The 25,482-nt window shown below is 39.9% G+C and overlaps 1 protein-coding gene across 8 annotated transcripts in view; it reads left to right on the forward strand.

Annotated features, from left to right (window-relative positions):
* Positions 1 to 25,482, forward strand: part of GRID2 (glutamate ionotropic receptor delta type subunit 2) — an 824,945-nt gene that overhangs the window by 739,184 nt on the left and 60,279 nt on the right. For all 8 annotated transcript variants that reach the window (XR_011150528.1, XM_069013075.1, XM_069013077.1 and 5 more), the window contains one exon: positions 19,452 to 19,618. Coding sequence is in view for 7 of the 8 variants with exons in the window: in XM_069013075.1 (XP_068869176.1) it covers positions 19,452 to 19,618 (167 nt within the window). In the remaining variant the exon portion in view is untranslated. The remainder of the gene's footprint in view (positions 1 to 19,451; positions 19,619 to 25,482) is intronic.

The raw sequence follows: 25,482 nt of genomic DNA on the forward strand, positions 1-25,482 counted from the left end.
ATTTAGGGCTCTTCCCACAGATATATCCCATGTTCTGTTCAAAGATAATTCTTTCTTAAAACCTTGCTTCACCTTGATCTGTCAATGGCTATAAGTATACCCCCATCATGTGTAACTTGAGCTGTCTAATTTAGGTGTCCAAGTTTCTTTCCTAGCTATTGTAGACAGGCAATTTTCTTCTCTAGAGAGTGGTCAGGAGTGCCTAAGATGGCATCCTATTTTTCTTGGTGGCTTATTTTGTACAGTACCTACCAAACTAAGATCGTATTCCATGACTAGAAATGGAAATAAAAATAAGACACAGCAAAATATACCCTGAGGAACTAATTTTGCTTCAGTCCTGTAGAACTGCATTTTGCAGAGAGCTGAGTCCAGACTTTTCAGCTGGAGAAAGGATAGATGGCAGCCCTTTGAGGAGTGAACATGGGATGGGGGTGTGGTCCCCATCCTTCATCCTGATGGCCAAATGAAAAGCTCAGTACTTCACACCTTGGCCTGTGTCTAACCCTGGAGCTGTATTTTTACAGGCCAGAACAGTCCAGGGGGAAAACATTTCTTTGAGAGTGGAGATTTCACTTGATTTTTTTCTTATGTAGAACTGGACTAATTAAGATGGACTTATGAGCAAAATGTCTGTTGTGCATCCCTGTCCTGATGGCAGAAGACCAGCTCTGTAGGAGTGTAGGGGTAGCTGCCACTGTCGGGCCCAGGGTGCACTGCCAGCCATTTGGTCTAAAATAATCCTTATGTACATGCAAAATGTAGCACTAATTTTGTGTTAATAGCTCCCAGTCTCTAGCTGTTGAGATAACAAACAGGAGCTTCCTTTTTTGTTTTGTGGTTGGTTGGTTGGTTGGGGTTTTTTGTTATTTCTGGAGAACTTTGGATGTGTCTGATAGGGAAGGTGGGAACACTACACTCTGATGGTGGGGGTACCTTGACCACCACATGTGGAGTAACTGCTTGTGGCTTCGTGTGTAAGGACTTTGTATCTTCTGGTGCCTTTTTCTGGTCCTGAGCACTTTGGGAATTGCTGGCAGACCAGTATGTATCCACATTTGTTTCCATGCCCCTATCACATCTGAATAGCATAATCTCAAGCATTATATATGGGAGACTTTAAATTTATGCATAACTAAGCAGTATGAATGCTGCTTTCATTTGCACTGGCAGGTGATTAATTGTAGAAATTCCAAGTTCTGTCCTGAAGCTGGGATTTTTACGGGATCAAAAATTTTGGAAGATATCAGGGAGTAAGAAAACTGACAATTAGGAAATAATTTAAGAAAAAGCATGCATTTTCAGTCACTGGTTGTAAAAGTTGAGCCATGAGCATGTTGGGATAATGCTCACAGGAATTTTTTTGCCAGTATTATTTGTTGCCTAATTTTTCTGAGCTGGTCACACTCAGTGTTAGGGAGACACCTTTTAGAAAGGATGGTATAAACAGAAAAGGATGCTGAACCCACCCCTACAAATGAGTAGCTTAGTTTGTGCATATTTACATCTAACAGAGCAATGCTGTTGTCATATTCTATAAAAAAAAATGGGTTGTGAGTATTTAGTAGGTGATGAATGCATTTATTATGCATTAGCAGGGGAGAGGTCTGAAAGAGAAACAGCTCTCCTGGGTGCTGTTACAAACCATCTCCTGAGTAACACACGGGATTTATTAAAGAGTACAAGACTGGAAATGTCTTTACAGATCTATTTGTAGCAAAGTGAAATTCTGCTGCATGTTGCTCTCTCAATTAAAACCAAAGTTTATTGGCTGCAGAGGTCAGGAAGGGTTTGGGAGATGCAGATTCTTTGGGGCAGAAAGATACTGAGGGGTCAGTTTTGTAAGGTCTCAGTTGTTATTTGGGTCCTGCTGCTAGAGTGATGTTGGTCCTGGTGTGGCATCTTACAGTGAAGACATGCTGGATATATATAATGAAAAAGCAATGCAAGGAAACTTCTGCTAGATAATAAATGTTTGGAATTTTTCCAACCCATGAATCTACCTCTAATGCTGTTGGTAAAATTTGATCCACTACCTTCTCAGGCTGCTCAGTCTGTGGCATTGATTTGGAAAAAAAGGTTATGACCAACAACTTCAAATGACCAAAAACTGTATGATGGGAGATGAGCACACTGTGCTGAGGTGCCTGCAGAGCAGTGAACCTCCTCCTGTGTCAGCAGCTTGTGGAGGGATTTTCCATTCTTTGGATTTTTGAGTAGCACATTCATTGCTCTTTATTAAACAAGAGGGACTCCTGATGGAAGTTACAAACTCCCAGGCATATGTTTTCCTAGTCTGGTCACATCAGATATGGGTCGTGTTTGTGCAACCTGTAAGGAAGCAAAGCTTGGAATGAGCAAAATGTCCTACTCAAAGTAATTCTTTTACTTCTTCAGGTCACTTCTTGCAGACATTTTCCTATGGGAGGATGACAAAAGATTTGAATTTGTGTAGTTCAGCAACCACAAATTTTCTTTTGTGCCCAAATCTAGTTCCAGATCCCTTTTTAAAAAGCATCAATGGAAAAGTTCTGTCAAAAATTGCTACCTCATTTTGCATTCTCGTTGTCCTAAGAAAGAAAACCTCTACAAAATGCCTGACAAAGAAGAGTAGTTTGGCATTTGGAGCACTCCTGTTTGGCTACAGGGAACATGAAAGTTATCAGGCATCTGTTATTCTGGTCCTGTGAGCTCTTATTTCTCCATTTTATCTCCATTAACTTAGTGCTTTTCCTGCAGAGGTTCTGTAACATTTCTAGGTTCATGAAGATTAATAACACCACCCTCCCAAGAGTGTCTGGGGACTACAGAGACTCCTACGCAGCTCCAGCAACCTCTGCTTGTTCTTTTCCTTCTGAATTCTCACTTCACTTTGTTTCTTCCCTCTTACTTTTTCATTTGTCTGCTTTTTGACCCTCTGTCTTTTCTGTTTGGATAACAGCTACTCCAACTTTTCCCCAGCTCTCTAATTCCTTTCTTCTTTCCACCCTTCACCTCTCCAGACTGTTACACATCCCCTTTGTTATCTCCATCGCCTTACAGTGTTTCACTGTTGATCTGTGCAACAATTTCCATTTGCAATCAGATGAAGCATTCCCAAACTCCGACTTTGAAGCCGGGTTGCAGGCTCATAGTGTGGTGGGCTGCTCTGGGGATGTATCACACACAGATGAGGGAGATGCAGGCTCTGTCTAATGATCAATAGATGGAGGCAGGAGAGCACACTCTTGCTCCAGGCACAGAACTTGGTAATGTATTCACTTTCTTGTTTTAATGTTTCCAGCTATCATTTTTGTGTATTAACATATTTTAATAATACCCAAATACTTCAGGATGCATTAACAAATGTAAATGATGGGATTGAATGTAAGGGTGTTTAAAGGATATATGCAATAGAAAAGAGAGATGAACAGAAATAATGAGAAAGAGTGCATTTTATACATCCCCTATGTTCCAGCCTTAAAGCACGACTTTGACTGGGAGGCTGCGAGTCTGAAACCATGAGAGAAGGACAAGAGGTAACAGAGGGATCTTGTTTCATGTTTTTGGAGCTGCTATATCAATCATTCATAAAACAGTTTTGATAGCTTTAGATAATTTCTGTTCAACAACTTGTTACTAAACAAAATGTCTGTTCCAGAGGTCAACAAATGCAATTGCAGTGAGTAGATCTGTAGGAAATCTCCACTGTAAGACACTTAATAGCTCCTTATGAAATGATTCAGAATTTTTCCATTCTAATACTCTTACAGATAGAAGTCATAGAAAAGAAAAAGTGGATACATGAGGAGAGCCTGCATCTGCTCTAATAGCAACTTTTTACAATATCATCCTTAAATAGTCAATGCATTAATAAACATACTGGTAGGTGATGACAGGCTAGTGAAGTACTAAGAATGGTGCAGGAAAATTAAATTGCAAACTAAAAATCACTCGCAGAACACTTGGGAAAATCAACCTTTCTAGTCTCTAACATGTGTAAGTATCAAGCCTCTAAGTATCAGAAGATATAATTAAAACAGGTGATTGCCCTTAAAGTCATCCTAGTTTCAAAACAGGACAGTTTAAGATACCATGGAGAGAAATAAAACACAAAAAAAGTGTAATTTTTCAAATACAAAAGAGGAACCCTATACATCCCCAAAATGATGGTTGTTCTACAAGCTCCGGGCCTGTGCTTCTAAATAGCTCTGTGCATTTAATTGCACATAGAAGTTTTACAGCCAGAGAGATCTCTTATATCTAATCTGAAAACACCTGGCTAGAGACTGAGCAGACTTCTGCTGTTGGCTGCTCTTTGACAGTCATTTCATTATACATAGTGGGAAATACTCTAGTAAAACTGCATTTTGTTGGAATATATCATTTTATTGATTTATTTCAGTCACTTCAGCTTATTCATTTATTCACAGTGTTATGAGAAAAAGAAATGCTTATATCGTATTTAAGGAGGGAGAGAGGAGAACGAGGACCAGTTTGGAGCAGGTCCAGTGGTTCAAACTAGATAGTTCCTACTCAAAAGTAATTGCTGTCCTACTCTGCAGCGTGCCAGAACCTATGATTAACGTTTGTGGGTTTAAACCATACTCATGCCAACAAAATCCTGAGATTGGGAGGTAGGGGGTTATTGCTTTAAAGGATAACTGCAGTAAGCAGAGAGTCTCTTCTGCACATGTTGTCAGGCTGCACTACAGTCTGGTGTCATGACATGAGCAAAGGCTTTTGGGGGTGCTTTGCTTTTCCATAGTTATTGCCAGGTAGGCAAGTGGGTTTTCCTAAAGTGTGTCAACTAAAAATAAAGCTAAAATTCTTCTGTTAAATAAGCAAAATCTTTCCTCAGGCTGAGGAGTAGTTATAATTGGGTTTTTCCCACCATTTATTCTCTTTAGTTAAATTGCCATCAAGCAGTTTATGTCTCTTTGCATTTGAATTAGGTGGCAGAGTTGTCCAGTTTGAAAATGTGACTACAATAAATGAGTTTCTTTTCAAGAGCCAAGCTATGGAAGGAGATGATTAAAGTGCCATGTGGAGTATTTTAAGAAGCATTTTAACCAGGCTGTAATCACATATCATTCTTCTATTCTTTTGCATGAAATAACTGCTCTAGATAGGCTGCACAACTCCCTTCCTGAATTACAATGGCAGGAGAGAGTTGTTTACTATTCCCAGCTCTAAAGCTTTCCCGCTGCATGGGGGCTGATTGGTGTTTATGGCTGTTTGCAGAAGGGCTATTTAATCAAATAAAACAGACCCCATTCCCTGCTGAATGTAAGAGAGGGAGAGATATCAATCCCAGGGGCTGTATCAAGATGGGTGGAGAACACAATGCATCTGTAATGAAAAACCCAGTAGATAAGCAACTGCATTATAAAAGTCTGTAAGGGTTCTGGTCATAGCATCAATCAAAGGGTAGAAGATTGTTTTGTTTTATCACTCTGACCTCAGAGCAGGATTTCCCTGTAATGCAGTCATGGTTTGACCCCAGCTGGCATCACAGCCCCACACAGCCACTCTGTCACTCTCCCTCATCTCAGGACGGGGGAGAGAATCAGCAGAGTGAAAGTGAGAAAACTCATGGCTTGAGATAAAGATGGTTTAATAAGTAAAGAGAAAGCCACACAAGCAATCAAAGCAAAACATGGAATCCATTCACCACTTCCCACAGGCAGGCAGGTGTTTAGCCATCCCCAGGAAAGCAGGGCTCACGTGTAACAGGCACTTGGGAAGACAAATACCAGCACTCTGAATGCTCCCCGCTTCCTCCTTCTTCCATTGGCTCTATATGCTGAGCATGATGTCACATGGTGTGGGATACCCTGAGGTCAGCTGTACCCACTGAGCCCCCTCCCAACTCCTCCTGCACCCCCAGTCTCCTCACTGGTGGGGTGGTGGGAGGAGCAGAAAAGGCCTTGACAAGGTGGAAGCTCTGCTCAGCAATAATGAAAATATCCCTGTGCTGTTGACACTGTTTCCAGCAAAAATCCAAAACATAGCCCATACTAGCTAGTTATGAAGAAAATTAACCATCCTAGTCAAAGCAAACACAAATACATTTCTAGCAAGAATTCTCAACCTGTGAGTAAACAAATATAGGACATAGCACCTTCCCATTAGTGAGTCGTCCCTGACTGTAATACAAATTCCCAGGGAACCCCTAAATTTCTCTTCAGTCTTCCATTCAGTCCTGAATGCAGTTCTTTAATACTCTGTTTTATAAGAGATTGATGGCCAGGACATGTCTTGTGATTATCCAAGGTACTGCAACATAACTTGATTCCAAATGGTCTGAATTTGTTACCACGGGAAGACACCAAAAACAGTGTCCTGCAGCATGGAGAAATGGCATGGACTTGCTTCTTAAACTGCATGTGGTCAGAAAAATGTGACAAATCCAAGTTTGAAAATCTTTACATTTTGTTTCACACGTGGCAGGAGTTCTGAGCATGGTTGTGTTTTATGTGACACTTCAAGTATGCACTAAAAAGCTGCTGGACTGGGCCTCTCAATGGGCACAAGTACCCACTCACCTCATGCATGGGTTTTCACTGGGAATTGATATGAGAGAGGACGCCAGTCTGCTCATCCCTCTTAGAGGGGAGGCCCACAGCTACTGCATGCTCAAAAGTAGAATTTGGCATGAAAAAAATTAGGTGGTTATAAGCAGCAATATCTTCAGGATCAAAATTTTGGCCTTAAGTGCTACAATTCTTCTCCAGTGATGTCTTTATGCACAAGTTGTTGTATGAATCTCTTGGAGTCCAAATGTTGTGGTTCACAGCATAGTCAGGAGGCAACACACAACAATGTAAGCGCACACAGGGCAGGTGTAACCAGCAAAGGCAGGAATGTTTCCTCACAAAAAGAAAATGTGAGCATCGATAAATGAATGTTTGCAAAGTGCTTTCAGTCCTTCAGATCATGCTGTTACTAAACTGAACCTCTTTGATTATGCAATGGTTGTGCTGAAAGCTAAATGAAGGAGATGGTTTTATTTAAACAGTATCTTATTCTTGATTAGAGCGATCATTAAATCATTTCAGATCCAACAAAGTGAGCAGCAGATGGAACACAGCAAAGACAGCAGAGCAATATGAGATTTTAGAAGAGAATTGAACTAGGCAAACCCAGAAGTAATTCAAAAGAGCTCATAACAAAATTCTGGCTAATGTAATAACATATAGCATATGTTTGTTAATTACAACAGTTGTGGAAAATACTCAGGGTATTGTTTTGTCTTTTGATAGATGCCAATAGCAATCTTGAGTTAGAGAATTGTACTTCTAAATACATCCTCTCGTGTGGTGTTGAGAATCTCCCCACCTTATTAGACACTATAGTGATTTTGCAAAATTTAGATGAAGTTTAGTGGAGTGGAAATATCAGCCAAGCTTGTAACTAAAGACCACATAAATTCATCATATCTGATGAATTTTTCTATGCTTCTTGCAGTACCTCTCTCCTCCCAAACTAGTGTTCTGCTTTTCAAGATCTTGAATTGCCCAATTCAGCCTCTAATCAGCTGGCTTCTCCACCTTCATAGGACATCCCATCAAACGTTTTCTCTGTCTTTCTACCACATCCTTTCTCATATCTTCAAAGTTAATTTCTCCCTACATCCAACATGAAAATTCTTTAGCTCAAATTTGGCATCCATTGAAAACAGTCAGTGGTAGACTTCAGCTCAATTTCTATTTCCATTCACCAGCTGGAAGCTGACTTGGCCGTTTCCGACCTTGTGAACAGAGTTACAAGGGGAAATCTCATGACAACAAGAATTACTTAGCATAACATTGCATCACATCCAGATCCATTCCTGGCTGAAGGAAGACAAATCACAACCAAATAACAGAGAAACTTGCAGAAGGTTTGTTTTGAATTTCTTTCTAGTAGTAGTCCTAGGCCTGGTGGAGTTTCTTCAGTCCCCACAGAGTTTCACGTCGTACACTTTTGGACTGATACTGCATCAAATTGTACCATATCCTTTCAGGATTTATACTGCACACCTTCTATAAAGGTTTCAGTTTATTTTAGTTATTTTATTTATATTATTTATTTATATTATTTTAGTTATTTCTACCCTAAAATTTCAAAGCTATGAGGCATTTCTAACACTCCATGACAAGTTTTATGTAAATTTTGTAGCTGCAGTTTTGATCTCATCTTTATCATGTTATTCTCAATTTCTAGATTTCTGTTCTTTGTTTTTTACAAGGTTGTTGTCATATTTTTACAGTCTGTGATTTATCTCAGTTCATTCAGCCCATACATTGCTAGACCTAGGTTCTGGTGTGTGCCCCATGTAGGTACAGAGTAAGCCCATTGAACTGACTATTAGTTATTCACTAGCTGCCAAATGTAGATGCCTGTACTGGGCCTCAGATTCCATTGTACTTGCATTGTTCAGCTCCAAATAATTTGAAATATGACAAAAAGAATAAAAAGAAGTTTTAAAAGAGACAAGAGAAAATATTATTGTGGTTTAATCTTCTTCAGCTACAATATAATATGCTCTTCATAGATATGTCATACATAAGATAAAGGAGGATATATGTTTCTGGCATTGTATTTGCTCTGCTTTCTTATATACATCTTGTGAATTAAAGTTTTTCCAAAATTGAACATGAGTGATGTAGCAACAATGATACTATATTGGACTTGACATAGATGTCGATTTGGAGGAATCGTGCTTTCCCTTTGTGTCTGAAGGGATGATCTTTTCAGATGAAGAGCCCACGTGTGTGCAGTACGATGTTTTAATAGAAGTGCACACAGAAAGGAGCTGTATCTGCACCCAGAGCACTGCACCAGCTGTTTGTACAGATGCAGGCATGCAGCTGCTTTTCCTGAAAACTTGGTCAGGCACTTATCACCAATGTGGCAGAAGCTGTGCAGCATCCTTTAGTATCTCCCTTAACAAGTAAAGAAAAACCATTGATTTCATCATTTTCCATTTAAAAATCCATACTGAAGGAACAAGGAGCATGACAATAATATAGAACTGGGCCCGTAAATTATTATTTTTCTGTTTTGGCAGCCAGTTAAGGTCTTTTTCCACCCTTGCCACTGTGCTGGCAGCTCATATGTTCCTCTGCAATGAAGTACCTAATTTTTTGAAAGCCAGAGGAAAAACTGCAGTCCTTCCCTAACTTTAGTATATATGTATCCAATACACTGTCCTTCTCATGGGAGAGTTCTGTAAGAGAAATTATTTTTATGTTGTGATATAAATGTAACTAACAAGGAACAGCAGTTAAGATATTCCTTCTTTACATAGACATAGTCCAGCTTGGTTTTCAGTGAAATAAATAAGACAACACTGATGAGATTACATTTCCTAAAAAGGTAGTGGCCTTTTTCAAGCCATCAGATGCTGAGTGATACCTGCTACACTTTACATGAAGTGCTAGAATATCAAGTTCATGATTTTAGGATTCTTTTGCATGTGTTTTTCAACTTCCTTTCCCATTGTTTGGTGCTAACTAATGAAATTACTTCATTCACTCAAGTAAGATGTTTACTGATGTACATGATTAGCTGGGCACTTAGCTGCCAACACTGCATGCACAAATACCTGATTTGCAAGTGAATTTTCTAACTAAGAAAATCTCAGTTGATATTCCTAATTCCAGCTGAAATGCTACTTCATTTTATGACGGCAAATAAGCTCTGATTGCATGATGAAATTTTTTCTTCTCTTACATAAGTACTTTACTTTTCTCATGACTTCTCTCAAAGATACCCTGGCATTTTTATTAACAGGGTAGGACTAGAACAAGTACTTGATTTTAACCCAATTGTATTCTATTTGTACACCCAGTGACACGGGGTATACACATCAAATTCAAATTAAGAAAATAAGTAAGATTGGATGACTAATTATAATGTATGTTTACCAAAGAACTATCCTTGTTTATGATATAATGAGATTTCTCAGCATACTTTGTCCAAGTTTGAATTTGAGAGTCTTGAGCAACACATAAAGACACATCAGTTTCCATGATTCATTAGACTCACAGGAAATCAGTAGTGGAGCAGGAAATACAATTTCTTATTGCCTTAATGATTCTATTTATACGTATTTAGATTTTTATAAGATGCCTAAAAACATGGCTCAAGTAAACCAGAGTGAGCTATCATTAGGGATTTATTCACTGGAATATAATCATAATTGAAACTGAAACTGTGTAAGGAAGGATAAGTATTTTTATAAAATACTGTGTAGTTTCAAAAGCACTAAAATTGTCAACATATCATCATAGGGTATTTTCATATTCAACTACTATCTCTTTTTGATCAAAGTGGGTTTTTTTTCATTTTGAAACGTTAATCCATGGCAGGAAAGTAATTCAGATTGAAGTCAACTTTTTGGAATAAAAATATTCTCCAGTTTGGATTTTTTTTTCACTGATTTTGGTGATATTTTTCCTTAATCCAAAATTTTGAAATTCCTTGTGCAGAAAGATAACTAATTTCTGTCCAGCTCAATCTATCACTTTCACCAAGCCAAAGGTCTGTGTTTAAAATTACATCTCTGAGTTTGTGTCAAGTGTCCTGCCCAGGAATTTCTGTTGATTCCTGTTTCAGGAGAAGGAAGGGATTAAAAATCATGAAAAATACCAGTCCTGAATGACTCCTCCAGCACAAGTGATTGTTTTTCAGTAATTCATTTATTTTCAGTTGACGTTTGGCAACTGTTTCTCAGTTCTGTCATCTGTAAACTGATTCCTGGCATCTGAGCTATGATGTGGGCAGATCAGGATGAATTAAAAGCAAATATAATGGAAGTGTGTGACTTGCACTTCATCTGTTATTTACAAAGGTGTGCCAAATGAATGTTACAGCCCTGGATAAGTGGAAATGCCTGTAGCCAGAAATGAACTGGTCTGTGTACATTTGAAGGCAAAGGCTGTAAGTATTTCACTCTGTAAAGATGCAAAAGCCCAACTATCACCTGAAGTGGCAGTAAACATAAAATCCCTAGTTGGCTGTGAAGAGTGCTCAGGAGCTGTTGAACTGTTTTGGGTGCTGCTTGAACTTGAAACTCCTTCTGGACACTGTTTACATCTTGATTTACCTTGCACATACAGAACTTGGGTGCCTGCTCCTTTACCTGGCCTTGCTCTGCCTGGCTGTGCATTGTGAATGACTCTTAACAGCATCCTTTGTATTCACTGTTTTATGTGAGGAGTTTGACTCCCTAGTTTGTGACTGCAAGCAGGGGCTGTAGGCTTGCTGCAGGGAGGGCAGCAGAGACAGGAGCCATCTTCAAGACTTACAGGGACCTTATGGGACAAGTTCTGTTGTGTCATCTTCTCAGCTGTCTGCATGGTGATAGCAAGAAGGCAATCTGAACTGAGTAAAAAATGTGACTGCACTGGTCTTCTTTCCCCTCCCACAGCTCCTGATGTCTTCCATGGGTCCTAAACTGCAAAAGAAAGAGAAAACTTTCATGGCTCAAATCTGTAATGTTCTCTTTTCCTGTGGGTTCAAAGCACCTTCTTGCACGAATCAAAATGCATTCAGCAGTGGGGTCTCCAAAGACCTGACAAGGCAGTGACAAGGGATGGTGTGATGGCATTAGGAACCAGTCTGTGCAGCAGCCTGAACTTACAGTCTTCCAAAAGAAGTACTCAGAGACACCCTATGGTAGCCTTTATTGAGCTCCCAGGGAAAGCTGATGCCAGGGGTTGCTGAAAGGTAGAAACCTGAAGGGGTGGGGACAAATCTCAGTTCACTTCTTTCCATGGCCACATGACCTGCTGCACTTAAGGGGAAGATTAACTGCCAGAGAAGATAAGTGGTTTCATGCAGGTTGTCCAAAGGAAGAGGAAGCTTTTGAGACAAGCAAAGTCTGTATGTAAGCAAATTGATATGGAAGCACTGAGCTTCATGATCCAAACCTGCTCCTTCGTGCTCCAGCCCAAGCCTATGCGGGTTGCCAGCAGTTAGTGCTTCTTGTCTCCTGCAGGTCATCAAAATGAGGGGAAACATGCTAAGCTGCTGTGCAGTGTAATTTCAGAGAGGTGAAAAAGAGGGGCTGGGAAGCTTTTCTTTTGAAGCTCAAGAGACTGTGTCTTGACCAAGCTGGCTCCATCCAAATCTGGGCAGGAGATGCTTATCAAAAAGAGAAGAATACAATGGTTCAAAAGAAGGTAGTTAAATTCTTTTGTGTGAGTAGTGGGACATCTTGAATCCTATTACCACTAGGAAAGTGGCCAGGGCTCATGTACAAGGAATATAAAAAACTGAAAGGTAAGTCAGCTTCTTTAAAATAAGTTTCTAAAACTAAACTATTATTTCAAAATAGAATTTCAAAAAAGAATTTTTCAGTATCACTGGTAGTTTTGCAAAGATTTTTCTTGTGGTTACAGTTCTTTTTCAACTGATGAATGGTTTTGATGAGTAGTTTTTTGACGTTTAATGATTTTTCTCTCCTTGCAGTTGGTATTCAATAAGTGTGTCTTTGAAAAAGGAATGCTGCCCAAGAATTGCAGTTAGGCTTCTATTCTAAAGAAGGGGGACAAGAACCCTTCAGTGAGCATCATACTGGATTGATTTAATATAAAGAGGAATTCTGCTTTTCTAAATTCACCTCTGTTTAGCTTCTTCATGGTACTTCAATCCACAATTTTTTTTTTCCACCCAAATGAGGAGGATTGACCCATGTACATTTCCTCATTTAAATGTTCTCTTATTGGGAATTAACTATCACAAAAATATTAATTTCTCAGAAGAGGGGGATCCCTTTAGCAACATTTCGTTTAAAGTTGCCTCATTATTGAGACTGCCACTTGGTTACCACAGATCTAATTTTCTGAAGTGCTTTCATATAATTTCTCTATATGACCTTCACTAGTGATACTCTTAAAACAGTATGTATTGTAATCTCCAGCACTTGGTTGCCAAAGAATAAGTGAGAAGCTGGCATAATAAAAAAAAGATATTGCTTCCTTACCTTTCAAAGGCCTGCTTTGCTGAGATTTGTTTTATTCTGCTGTGTCTCTTCCATCTGAAATGAATGTTTGCTGTAGCAAACCTGTGGTTCAGCTGCACGTCAGTGATCAGCATGATCTGCTGTTTTTTTAGTGCTTTGCTGTGATCACCTGAAGAGGCAGCTGGCTCTGTTCTCCCACCACCCTCAGAACTGTACCTTCAATTGGCCTCCACTGTTTTGCTCTGCTTGTTATTTTCTTTTGTGTTAACTTACAAGATACCTTTAATTACAATGGCAAAATGTGACAGCACTGAGCACTGGGAAAGTTCTGACACTGTGGTGCCCTCTCATTACAGAGCTCTCATACCTGAGTAATTCTTATTCTGGATGAATTATTCAAGGTCTGCCCAGTGTAACAAGTGAACATGTGATCATGAGGCTTTTCTCAAGAAGTTGATGGCAGGCTGCATATGAGGAATTAATGCTTTTCCTTATTAAGTTTTATATGTAACAAATAGACATGTCATTCCAGCTGATATGACACTGTAATGAAAGATAAACTTCATACTGAAAAAGAGGTGAGGCTGGGATTTCTAACCTCCTCTTTCTTCCCCTAAGCTTCCCAGGTGTTTCATTTCTGCTGCTGTTTTCTCCTGGGCTCAATGATGCTTTTAGAAACTATTCTGCATTTTCTGTTTGAATAAGTACAAAGAATACACTTCAATGTTTTTCAAATAGTAACCCTTGAATTTAAATAATTTTCTATAGGCCCTGCAAAATTACATACTAAAAGTGGTGATAGTAGTAGTAGTAGTAATAGTAGTAGTAGCTGGTTGCCTTGATGACTGAATAGAGTTTCTCATATATATACATATATGATATATACGAATTTTCATTCTGTGCTCTAATACCATCATGGGAATCCAGCTCCTATCTTGCACTGCAGAGAGCTGTCAGTCAGATTCAGATTCCCTAAATGCATGACTGCATTTCAGTCTTAAGTTATGCAGATCAGCCACACGTGCTGTCCTGCAAGGGAGTGTGGGGCAAGAAGCTCCAAAATTGCAATCTGGATGTACAGAAAGATTTACTTCTGTAAATTATTGGGATCAATTCAACAAAGCCGAAATGTACGGTTTTATTTCACTGGGATCCAAACAGAAGTCAGCTGAATTTGTGCCCTTTGTGAACAAAACCAAGACTTGAAGCCTTGGTCTCCTGAGGAAAACAAATTAGCAAATGAGAATTTCTCTGAAGGCAGAAGATCTGACTTCTGCTGCAGTCCGATAAACAACAACTTCATTGGCCTCTTGCAAGAGGATTATGGAAAGTGTTTCCATTGCCTTCTGCTGAAAAAAACCCTCTCTTGTGAATGCCATCAACCTGTCTGCCAACATCCGACAATCTGAAAATCCAGATTTAGGCTTCCACCTCAGATTTCATCTTTTCCCATTTTGGAGTACAATATCCACACTATGTATACCAGCTTTCACTCATCTATTTGCAAATGTTCACTCAATTTTCTCCCCTCTTCTTCATTCCTTGTGTAATAGCAGCCTTGGTGAGGCTGTGCTGTAGAGAGGAGCACATCCCTCTGCAAGCTGTAGCTGCTGCACACTTGCTGAACATGGCAAGAGTATCCAAAATTTCATTTATGTATTTATACATGCCAAAGTCTCAGCTCCACGCTGATGGGCAAAGGTCTAGCTAGCAGCACTGGATGGTGTTTTTTCCTCTGTGTAGTCAGTGCAGTGGAATGGTCTATCTTGGAGAACAGGACTCTCAAAATGCTGTATGGAGCAGGTGATTAACCAATGTTCTTGATCGGGTTTATGTCAGAGCTGGAGCTGCTGCTGCTGTGCTGGGGAAGAGTCAGTTTGTATCCTTAGCTAAAATACAACAAATACTACAGCTCACAACTTCATAGGCAGGGAAAGGTGTACAGCAGTTGGCACCTGACTGATAATGGAAAGGAGTAGAAAAGCACCACCACTGTGACTCTGGGGTGTAGGCACAGGGAGTTAAGAAAATGGGCCATCAGCATTATCTAATAATTTTAAGATTTTCCTCTAGATAATTAATATCATTTTAATCAGTTCAAACATAAGACTTCCCTGGCCTTATGAGTTCCGTTGTTTTTATAAGAGTTAACACATTTTATGTACAATGAAATATTTAAAAGAGGTCTGCAGGAAAAAGAAATTGCCAGTTCCTTTTAACCTGCAATCTATTGTGTATTTTTTTTCTTTCACAAGGATTCTTTGTATTTCTTTTATAGAGGAATTCAAAATACAGAAAAGATATTATCCAAGAGTACAAGTATGAAAAATTGCAGCAATTGGTCGTTGTTTACTTACAATTACTTTCTCTGAAATTTAACATTTGCTAGACCTAGAAATGTGATTTTAGAATGCCAGAGCTGTACACAAATACATTATTCAGCTTACACTGCATGAGCGGGTTAGCTGTAGCAAGAAATACTATCCACATCCATCTTGACATAAAATATATGCGTATGCAACAGTGCAATGGCTTTAAATGTTTTCCTCTTGTAACTCAACTGGTTTTTGGTGGAATCATCCAGGATAAATTTTAGCTAATATCTACAGACAGGGGTTCAGCAAAGAAAAATTTTGTAAGTGTTCAGTGATAGAAAATAAATATAACAGCCCTACAGAAATAGTTTTACAAGCTATGTGCTGATGACCCCTGTTCTATGTAACAATTCTTTTTACAGTAACTCCTTCAGAATTGCTCACAGGACCATGAAGTCAAGCCAAGCATTTCTGTGTGGTACCACACCTCCCAGTTTCACTTAATGACCACTGTGGTGCTTGAGTTCAAAATACCCTGATGAACAACTAACAGTTTCAATTTTACCTGGTTTTGTTTTGGGGTTTTTTTCCCCTATGACAATAGATATCAGATAATCAAAAAGTCTCTTTAGCCTCTGCCACAGTGACAGGCAGGAAGCCCCAGGGAAGGAGAGCGAAGTGTCAGTTCTGCATGCCCCGGTGGACTGGAGAGCTGGGGTTGCTGCAGAATGATAATGTGCTGCCCTCCTACAAACACCTCCCTGGTGATCCTGGGCTGCGTGGCCATGTGTGAACAGCATTCAGATCTGCCACCATCCTGAAATGTTGTTCTCTCTACACAGAAGGCCAATATAATGATGAGGAAATGTAGAATCAGGTACGCAGTTTTTCCGCGAGTACTGAGTTACGTGCGTTGCATGGATCCGTTTCTTTTTCCAAGGAGATTTTGCTTTCATTTAGCTCCCATAATTGGCTGAATGTAAGTTTCTTAACTTTTTCTCATAATACAGAGCTGGAATTTTTGCTGTTGATTTTGAGGCCCAAAGTAGAAGTCTTTTACACAGCTACTGGAGAGCTACAAAATATGTGCTCCCCATAGTAAGAGGGAGAGACAGGGAAGGATGTAAGTTTTTAATTGACATTTTGTTCTGAAATTCTCTTGCCCTTTTATAGAGAGCATCGTCTCCTCTTTCCATAGTGTAGGTGCAAATATCTGTGAAATACCAGCAATGTTCCAGGTCTGCTATACTCTAGCAAAATTTTATTCTTAGTCCTTTAAGCTAAAACCAGTCTTGAGCTGTGTGAAAGATCCCTGGACAGGGAGTTTAGAGCAATTCTCAGAAGAAGAGTATTCCAAGAAGGAAATCCTGTAGCTCCAGAGCTGCTAGAAAACTGATTCTCTCTTAGTGAAAAAGGTGTTTCTCCCATGCATAAAAATTAAGAATTGGAGACAGTTTAAAAGTAGTGTCACTGCTAATGGGAGGGCCAAACTGATAGAATTGCAAGGAAGGATGGAAGAAAGCCATATCCAGCTCGGCTAACTGACAGAAAGATCCATCAATAATTGAAAAGTCTTAGCTCCAAAGTGTGACTGAATATTTAGAACTGCAGAGCAAAAATACCTAGGAATGACATAACAAAGTTATATATATATATTAAAAAATAGGTTGTAAGACTAAACTGAAGCAACAAAAAATGTTAGAGCAAGAAGTAGTTCTCTAAAGAGATGGATTGCAAGCATGACAATTGCAACTTAGGTTTGCTCCATGGTTTTGAATTCCTCAGATTTTTAAGTGAATAGGGCAGAAATGCTAAAAAAGATGTATTTTAATGCATGGAGCAATCATGTGTTGAAGGTAGATGATGGGAATGATCCCTTCTGGCTCTTCAGTCTCTTTTGTGCCACATGCACTTTAACTGAGGCTCACTGTGATCTTATCTGTGAAAAGTAATATCTTCGTGGGAACCTGAACTGTGATATTATCAGCTCTGCTCTGAGGATCTTATATATACCACTTCATCACAGATATTATTGACAGTAAGTGCTTTTACCACTTTTATATATTCTCTTTGTGAGTTGTTTTACAGCAAGGCAGCTAAATCAAGAGAATTTTTTCTGACCAGCTGAGCAGTTGATAAGTCTCTTTACAAGCACTTGGGTGAATTCAATGCACTGGAATGATAAAAAGGCAGATTAGGAAAAAAGCAGGTGTCAAAACATAACCCTCTGCTCTTTCCATCACCTCAAAGGTTATGTCCCACATGTAAAATTACTTGGGTTTTGAACCCCACTTTCCCTTAATTCTTTTGTTCAGAAAGTATATCTGATCCTTTCCAGGATTCATTTGCTCACTTCTGATCTTCTGCTTTTGTCTCCTATTTCCCTCCCTTGTTCTCTGCACATCATGGTCCTTTTTCAGGCTGAGTCATTATCCTTTTAAATTCTCCTAGGAAGGGCTTTTTTCTCAGTCATGCTATTTCTTACTCAAGTGGTGTCTGTAGGAAGATCAGAACAGCCCATGCTAGGGAGAGCTCTGTGAGTGGCAGTGCCTATAGGACAAGCACACAAGTTGTATTGTTTGTTAATTTCAAATTCACTTCTATCCCTTATTCCCTGCCTGTTTAGATAGACCTAAACCTCCACTGGGATGAGTGAAAAACCATTCTTGACTATTTTCAGAGCCTGAAGATTAAAACTGACCCAGTCCTGCACTCGTGTGTGTGTGTGTGTGTGTGCACACTTTGAAAAGAATTTTCTTTATCCTGCGAATCCTGTGCAGTCCACAGATAACATGGCTCCCTTTTGCTCCAAAATCTGCACAAATCCTCCCCCTGCCATGCCTACAGATGGCAATAGGAAATATTCCCTTGCCAGGCCTGCAGTTAAAAGGAATGTGTCCCAAATGCAATGGTTCCTTGTGCACTACATCTTGTGAGCAAGCAGACGGTGTGGCTTGCTTCAGTAACTTTTATAGGCAAACAGTCTTTAAAAACATAATCTACATTGTCAAAGCCTAATCTAAATGATGTACTGACATTGCTTACTTTGATATGCTGACTTGGTTTCGAATTCTCTCTGGATTGCCTGGCCCCACATGGCCTTTTTGTGTTTTGTTTACTTTTCACTTAGCCGTCACGTATTTATTCCCATTAGATGTACAAAGGCAATGGATTCAGCCTAGTTTTACAGCTTAGTTGGCTAATACAGCACAGGGAAAGCGCTGAGTGAAGCCAAGCAGAGGGGCAGGAAAAGAGAAGAGTGATTCTTCTGGTCTGACACAGAGACCAATGAAACAGAAAACCTGTAAAAGATCTGGGTCTGGTAGAGCAGGTAGAGATTACTATTTTTTCAGAAAAACATGATTTTTCTGGAAAGCAGAAATTCACCGATTTGTATAGACCGAATTTCTGTTTTTAAAGGCTTGCTTCTGAATAAATGAATAAATGCTGAAATTTCGTATACATCACATATATTTAAATTTTTTAAATCTGGATTTGTTTCAAATGTGAATGGATGGGAAAATATTACTTTGAAAGCTTTTCAGTGTAATGAGCTTGTTGGATTTATCTTAATCAAGCAGTTAAAATGGCTTGCATTATCTTGTTCTGTGAAAGTCTTCGAAGATATGTGAAAATGCCTCATGCTGAGAAAAGTAATCCCAAAAAATCTACTTGGTATGATCTTACCCAGAGAACCCATAAGACAAATGGGTGTTTGTGAAGTCAGTCAGAACTTGAAGCATGACTGAAATGTGGACCATCCTGAACAGTGGCCTTCCCTCTGGATCGCCATGCCTACCCTCCCATGCTTCTCCCAATGGGAATACCTAACTTTCCTCTAAATGGTTGTTTTCACACTTCAAAATAAAAACAGGGGAAGATTTTACGTGGAATTTAGCATTGGTGGAGGGACCATGGTGTTTCCTTTGTTGCCTGAAAAGGGACAGTCAGATTTCCTCCATGGCACTGTGTCACTGAGGGCATGTTTTCAGGTCATGTTTCTTCATTTTCAGCCGAGGTGCTCAGCCCAAGCCCCTCACAGCACCAGTGTCTGGGCTCCTTTGATGCTGGCAGCAGTTGGGCACCCAAACTTCACTTCCCTTAAAGAACAGACTGTGCTGAAACTGCCCCATTTCCCAGTGCAGTGACCTCCTTTCAGACTTGGCCATCCATAGGCTGAGCTTTTCCTCTGTTTACTGCAGGTGAAATACGGGAACTATGCCTTTGTGTGGGACGCAGCAGTGCTGGAGTACGTGGCCATCAATGACGCGGAGTGCTCCTTCTACACGGTCGGGAACACTGTCGCGGACAGAGGATATGGGATCGCCCTGCAGCACGGCAGCCCCTACCGAGACGTCTTCTCACAAAGGTAAGGCTTTGCATTAGGAGGAACAGGTACGAAGGGAAGGTTTCTCTCAGCTCTGGACCCTTCTTTTAATTGAATTTTTGGTGAAGGGAAAAGATCTTGTATTTGCAATCCACTTCATTTCTTGCATAGGCATTCATTTTCTCCGAGACATTGAATTATTCACTTTTTTAGAAACTGCATTAAAAATGCTTTGTGTTGCTCTTATTTGAATTGTTCTTGCTTCTTTTGAAAAACATTAATGAGATGAACTCAACTTCATTAGCAGGAAAATGAGGGAAGAGTTGCTTCATTTGTTATAGAGAGTCAGCATAACTCAACCCTTCCTATTACAGAAGCTGTTTCTTAAAGAAAAAGAAAGTGAATTTGGACACTGATGGGAAAACTAAAGGGAATGAACATGAACATTTGATTTTTTGGTGGAAAGACCCCTATTAGAAACCAAAAGCATAGGTCCTTATCCACATACTAATCGATCTCTTGGGTTTCAAAAGTGAAATCTCTAGAGATGCTACTGGTACTGTCTTTCTATTAGGATTGGAAATACTAAATTAATTGTATGTATTGTGCCTTTGCAGTATTTGTGCTTCATTCCAGTATTGATTCCTAAATCAGGATGTGTGTGAAATGAAAAAAACTACCCAACTTTCTTGAAGTGTAATATCTGCAGTTTGGCGCTTAGGAGATGTGGGCTAATCTCGTGATCCTTTTTTCATTCTAAATCTGGTCTCTCAGCCTTGTTTCTGTTGGTTTGTGTTATGTGCATGAAGCAAAATTTTACAGTTGCTGCGATGGGATTTCTGTTGTGTGGCTGCCTGGTAAACACACAAAATATGCTTAATTTGGGCCTTTGCCTTTGTCCAAAGACTGTGGTAAGGGGAAAGTAGCCAGTAAGTAACACTGTGCAGATCCAGAGGAATCATTCTCTGCTCACACAGCATGAACAGAGAAGATTTGGATTCATTGAATCTGTTCTATATTGGGAGTGATATTGCTGAATTTTGTGCTAACGTAGCAGCAACATAATAAAATTTTCACAGGATCAGTGAGAAATGTAATTTCTGTGAAACATGATCTGCTTTGTATATTACAAAGAGTATTAGAGGCAAATATTTACCAAATGCTGTAATACTCTCATATTCCAGCTGTGACCAGCCTGGTTCTGCTTAAAATCTCTGGCACTCTAAACAAAGGAGTCAAATTCCTTCCTGTAATCTTGCATAGAAATTCTTCCACCTATTAGAGTTCTCAGGTGCTTGTCAAGGTGTTAAGTCATCTTCTTCACAGTCTTATCCATGGAAGCTTGAGTACAAAAATTGGAAGACATTAGGGAATTTCATTGCCGGTGTCTTTATTACTAAACACAGTGAAACCGCCAAGTGACATGGCACGGCTCATGCCCTCATTCTTCATGCCCACCACTGCTGCCCTGCAAGGCAAGCTGGATGCATCCAAACTGCCCTTAGACACTGCTTGTGACAGGGTTTATATACTGGGTATAGCTCTTGGCATATGGGGAAAGAGGTTATGGCTGGTTCTGGCAAGAGACTTTCTTCTTGGCTGCAATATTCAGCACATGGAGAGGCTGGGTTACAGCTTCTTTCGATACACTGCCTTCAGCGACTCCTGGATCATTGGTCTGTGCAGGCCTAACATTTCCAAGTACAATTTTATTTCATAAGGAAATTTCAGCTTTTCAGTGTATTATTATATCTTGGAGCTATACGAAAGAGGAAAGAAGCATAAGAATTTGCACATATATAGGTATTTTTATCTGAGGATCTTCGAAGCAATACTTAAATATTAGCATCTCTCAGGAAAGCAAATGCCATTTCCACTTTATGCTTGGGGAATCCATAGCATCAGGAGACTTAAATGAAATGCAAAGGTCATATGTTGTCCCCTGGTGGAATCAGGGATCATAGGCACTCATTTTTGATTTCCTGCTAAAGTTGTCAGAATTTAGGTAGATGAAGAGAGGGATTACTTGTCAGATATTGGGCCACAGGAGGATCTGGATGGATGCGCAGAACTTAGCACTGGTGAGAAAATAACTCATTGCATTAGCAGAAGTAATGGTTGAACAGAGAAACTGGAAATTGCTTGCAGTGATACTACCTCCTGGAGAATTTAGAGAGCCTGAGATATATGGTCTGAAAATGTGTGTGCTGCTGTGCTTACATTCTTATTTCTGTATTATGAGAGCATATTATATAGCATTTTTAATTATGTCCATAAATATACATTTACAGTTTAAGGCAGTGGAAGACCAAATAAGAAACAAACATATGAAAGAGAAATCATGCTTACAAGGTAGCTTACAAGGTTTTGTTCTCAACATGCTTCTGTACTGTTCTTTAAGTTTACATCCGTGTGGTTTTCACACACCATCCTTACATTTCTTCCTAATGAAAAAGCTCAACAACCTTCAGCAGCTGCAGCCTGCATGCTAAATAGAGAGAGGAATAGATCCATTGTATAGGATTAGAAAATGTTCACATGAATATTTCACTTTTTTAATGCAGCAGGGAGCTGGTTTAAAATATATTGTCACTTCTTGATCTTTCCCAAAATAAATATATTTATGTGAAAATACAGGTCTTCTCTTCTAAGAAATTTCATATAAAGCCATAAGATGCACAGTGTTAAATCCCTAGGGTGCAGCTGTAAAAGGTCTGGCAAGCTTACAGGAGATTTTGTTCTCTGTGCAGGAAGCTTTTCTGAACATTCAGGTGATTCCCAGAGAAACAGGAAAAGACAGAGAGGAAAAACACTCACCCCTTCTCTCTAAAGCTACGGCGTGTGAGCTGCACCCAGGGTAACACTGTGGTAAAATTTACCAACAGGAAGCAGCGTAAAGAAGCTGGTCTTTGAGACCTTTCTTTTTCACATGCAAAAAAATCCCTTCTATGCCAAAACAAAGACAGGAACAGCCAGTGAATGGCCTGACTGCAGTGTCAGATCGGCTTTTTGCTGGACGGGGATGGCAAAGCAGCCAGGTGGGGTCCCACACAGCCTCTGTGCCAGTCCCTGCCTAATGCTTTCTCTGAAAACAGGTGCTCTGGGTCCATCCTGAAAATAGGTATGTGGCTGTAACACAAATAATACAGAAAATAATCTGGGTAATATCTGAAAGGTAGACTTGTCATAGCCATCCTGATGACTTCATTCAAGTTGTTGCAAATGTTAACAAACACAACTGGCCATGCCACTAGGCAGTGAGATGATGTGCTCAGGTAGATTGCTGTCCTCTTTTCTTTGCCACTAAGACTTAACCTTCTGAGCACCAGCAGCCTCCAGGCAGCATGTCAGTTTTCTCTATATATATATATTTTTCTTTCAAGGTAATGACAGGGGCTGTAATAATAGGAACTGCCAAATTTCCTAGGAGAGCTTGAAAAGGATGTGTCTTTTGGTTGAGGAGCTGTGTGGTGACACTAAATTTGACACCTGTTAAGAATTCTTTTCAGCCCTAAACTTTAAAACTTCCACTGCACCCCTGGGAGGTATAACTATAATTGCAGATGCCTTTCAGAGTATTTCATAGGCTGTCTGTGCTTCCTGCAGTGCTGCAGCAATGGCTCAGGCACTGCGCTGGTGGCTGGCTTTTGGTGGGGGTCAAGGAGGGGTGGCAGCAAAGTGCTGGAATGCTGTTCATGTCTCCACTTTCTCTGCTGTTTCACTCTCTTCTTCTGCACTACAGTCCTGGCCACACAGCACGCTAGAGGCAAAGGGAGAGGAAGCACTAATTTCGTGCTCAGCAGAGGCCAGTAGCCAGCTATTCACTTAAGTAACTGGAACCTGTCAACACCCAAAACCACTGAAAAATCAAGCCATAGTTGTTCTGCATCCCTCATATCCCAAAGAGCATCCGTGTGTGCTCTGCCCCTTTAGGTAAAAGAAAACAGTGGCCATAGGAAGAATAAAAAAGAAAAGGCAAGCTTGCCCTCAGAGCCCACAGTGTGGGACTCTTGCTTGTTCATCAGCTGTGTTTCCACAAATGATCCTCCCCAGCCAAGCACAAGCTCATGGACACCTAAAGTTGTCTGTGCTCCAAAAGAAGCAGCAGTATTTCCATAATTCCTGGTGGTTGTCTGTGGGATGTGGGGTGTGTGAGGGCAAAATGTATGGAAGGTGCAACTACCATATGGCTTCTGCAGAAACCTCAGTCTGATTTGACATTATGCACAAAAAGTCACAGCAAGTTTGTGCTGCTGCTAGAGAAACCAATTACATCTTTTTGTCCTAAGTGGGAAAAAGAAATGGACACTTTATATAATGATTTCCTCATGGCAAGCCCAAAGACACCTCCCTAGGAGCAAGTGGTACGCTTTCAGATATCCAAAAGTTTGGAGGGAAAGAGAGCCATCGCGTGGCATTTCAGACTGTCCTTAGCAAATCATTAGCCAGCTGCTTTAAATAAATGGTACGGATATTCTTCTGTCCTTTTTACATCTCATCAGCAGAATCCTGAGTCTTAGAAAGTTCCTGCCCTTAGCCATAAATATGTGTTCTTCCTGTCTCCTCACCATTAATTCTCTCTCCTTACATTTTCATTCTGTGTCTTGGAGGTCACTTATGTCCAAAGACTCCGGTGCAAGGAAAATTACTTTATTCCTAACTACCTTGATTTCTTCTTCTCTGCCCTTGGGACTATGTACCCTTTTCTTTGAGAAGACTCCCTCTCTTTATTTTTTTTTTTTAATATTCTTTTAATGAAAACCCAAGAAAGTATCACTTATTCTCTGACTTATCTTTTACCAGCTATGTGGAAAATAAGAGTTTTGGATTACACCCTAACCCCGCAGAGGACTGACAATAATGATGTAATTGGATTTTTCATTATTACATACAGTGATCACCTGCAGAATAGTGGTGCCTTAGTAAGAGACAAACTGCTTTGTCTCAGTAGTTTGCTAAGAACTGAAATCCTATTCTGAACTGTATATATAACAGTCTGAAAAATATAGCAGACAAACTAGTAAAATCTACCTAAATCCACCCAAAGCACTTTTTATTCCTGATAATTCCAGAAAATTAAGAAACTCTGCAAATTGGGAGAATTACTTGACTTCAAGCAAACTCCTGAATTTAGATAGAAGAGTTTAATTTTGAGAGTCTGTTCTTAGATCATGTCACAAGTTCATATAACTGAAATTACATTAGTGAGAGGAAAAAAAATCAAAATTAATTCCAGGTTTCTGAGGAGTCTGACATGAAAATCCAGTCTTAATTTATTCAGATATAGTCATTGTTAATAAAAGCCTTAACTTCAGAGTAGCACATATTAACAAGGTAGTTTCTCAGATAACCAGGATACTAAATAAAAAACTTAAGTACCACACCAATGTAATATTTCTTGACCATCCAAAATAGCTAGTCTATCCTTATTTTTTACTGTCTGCGTTCGACTTGTAGGGGTAAACCTGGGAATTGCACCAGGCCCTAGGTCTCAGAACACGTCCATCTTCCTTTTTGCTGAGCCAGGTCCTCCAAGACAAACTGCAAGTGCCCTTCATGCCAGGAAACTCACCTTGTGGAAGCACTGCTCAGCCAGCCACCTGCCCCGCTGGGGCTGCAGGGTGCTCACACTCTGCACACCCCACCCCGGGCTGAAGACTTGTAACCTCAAATGGATTATATGCAAAGACGTAGCTTCATTCGGATTTTTAAAAATGGCATCCATTACTTCATGAGAAAGCCCTAACATAAATCTTTTGTCCCTCTGCTATTCTCTCTTCTTTTTTTTACCAAGCCCATGAGCATCTGATCCAGGCTTACAGTGCTCTGTAATCCTATCTGAGCACATTGCTAATCGCTTTCCCCAAGGACCAGATGATCTGACACTGTCCCTTTGCATCCTCTTC

This window comes from Aphelocoma coerulescens, chromosome 4 (genome assembly GCF_041296385.1).
Source record: "Aphelocoma coerulescens isolate FSJ_1873_10779 chromosome 4, UR_Acoe_1.0, whole genome shotgun sequence".
NCBI classification, from domain to species: Eukaryota; Metazoa; Chordata; class Aves; order Passeriformes; family Corvidae; genus Aphelocoma; species Aphelocoma coerulescens.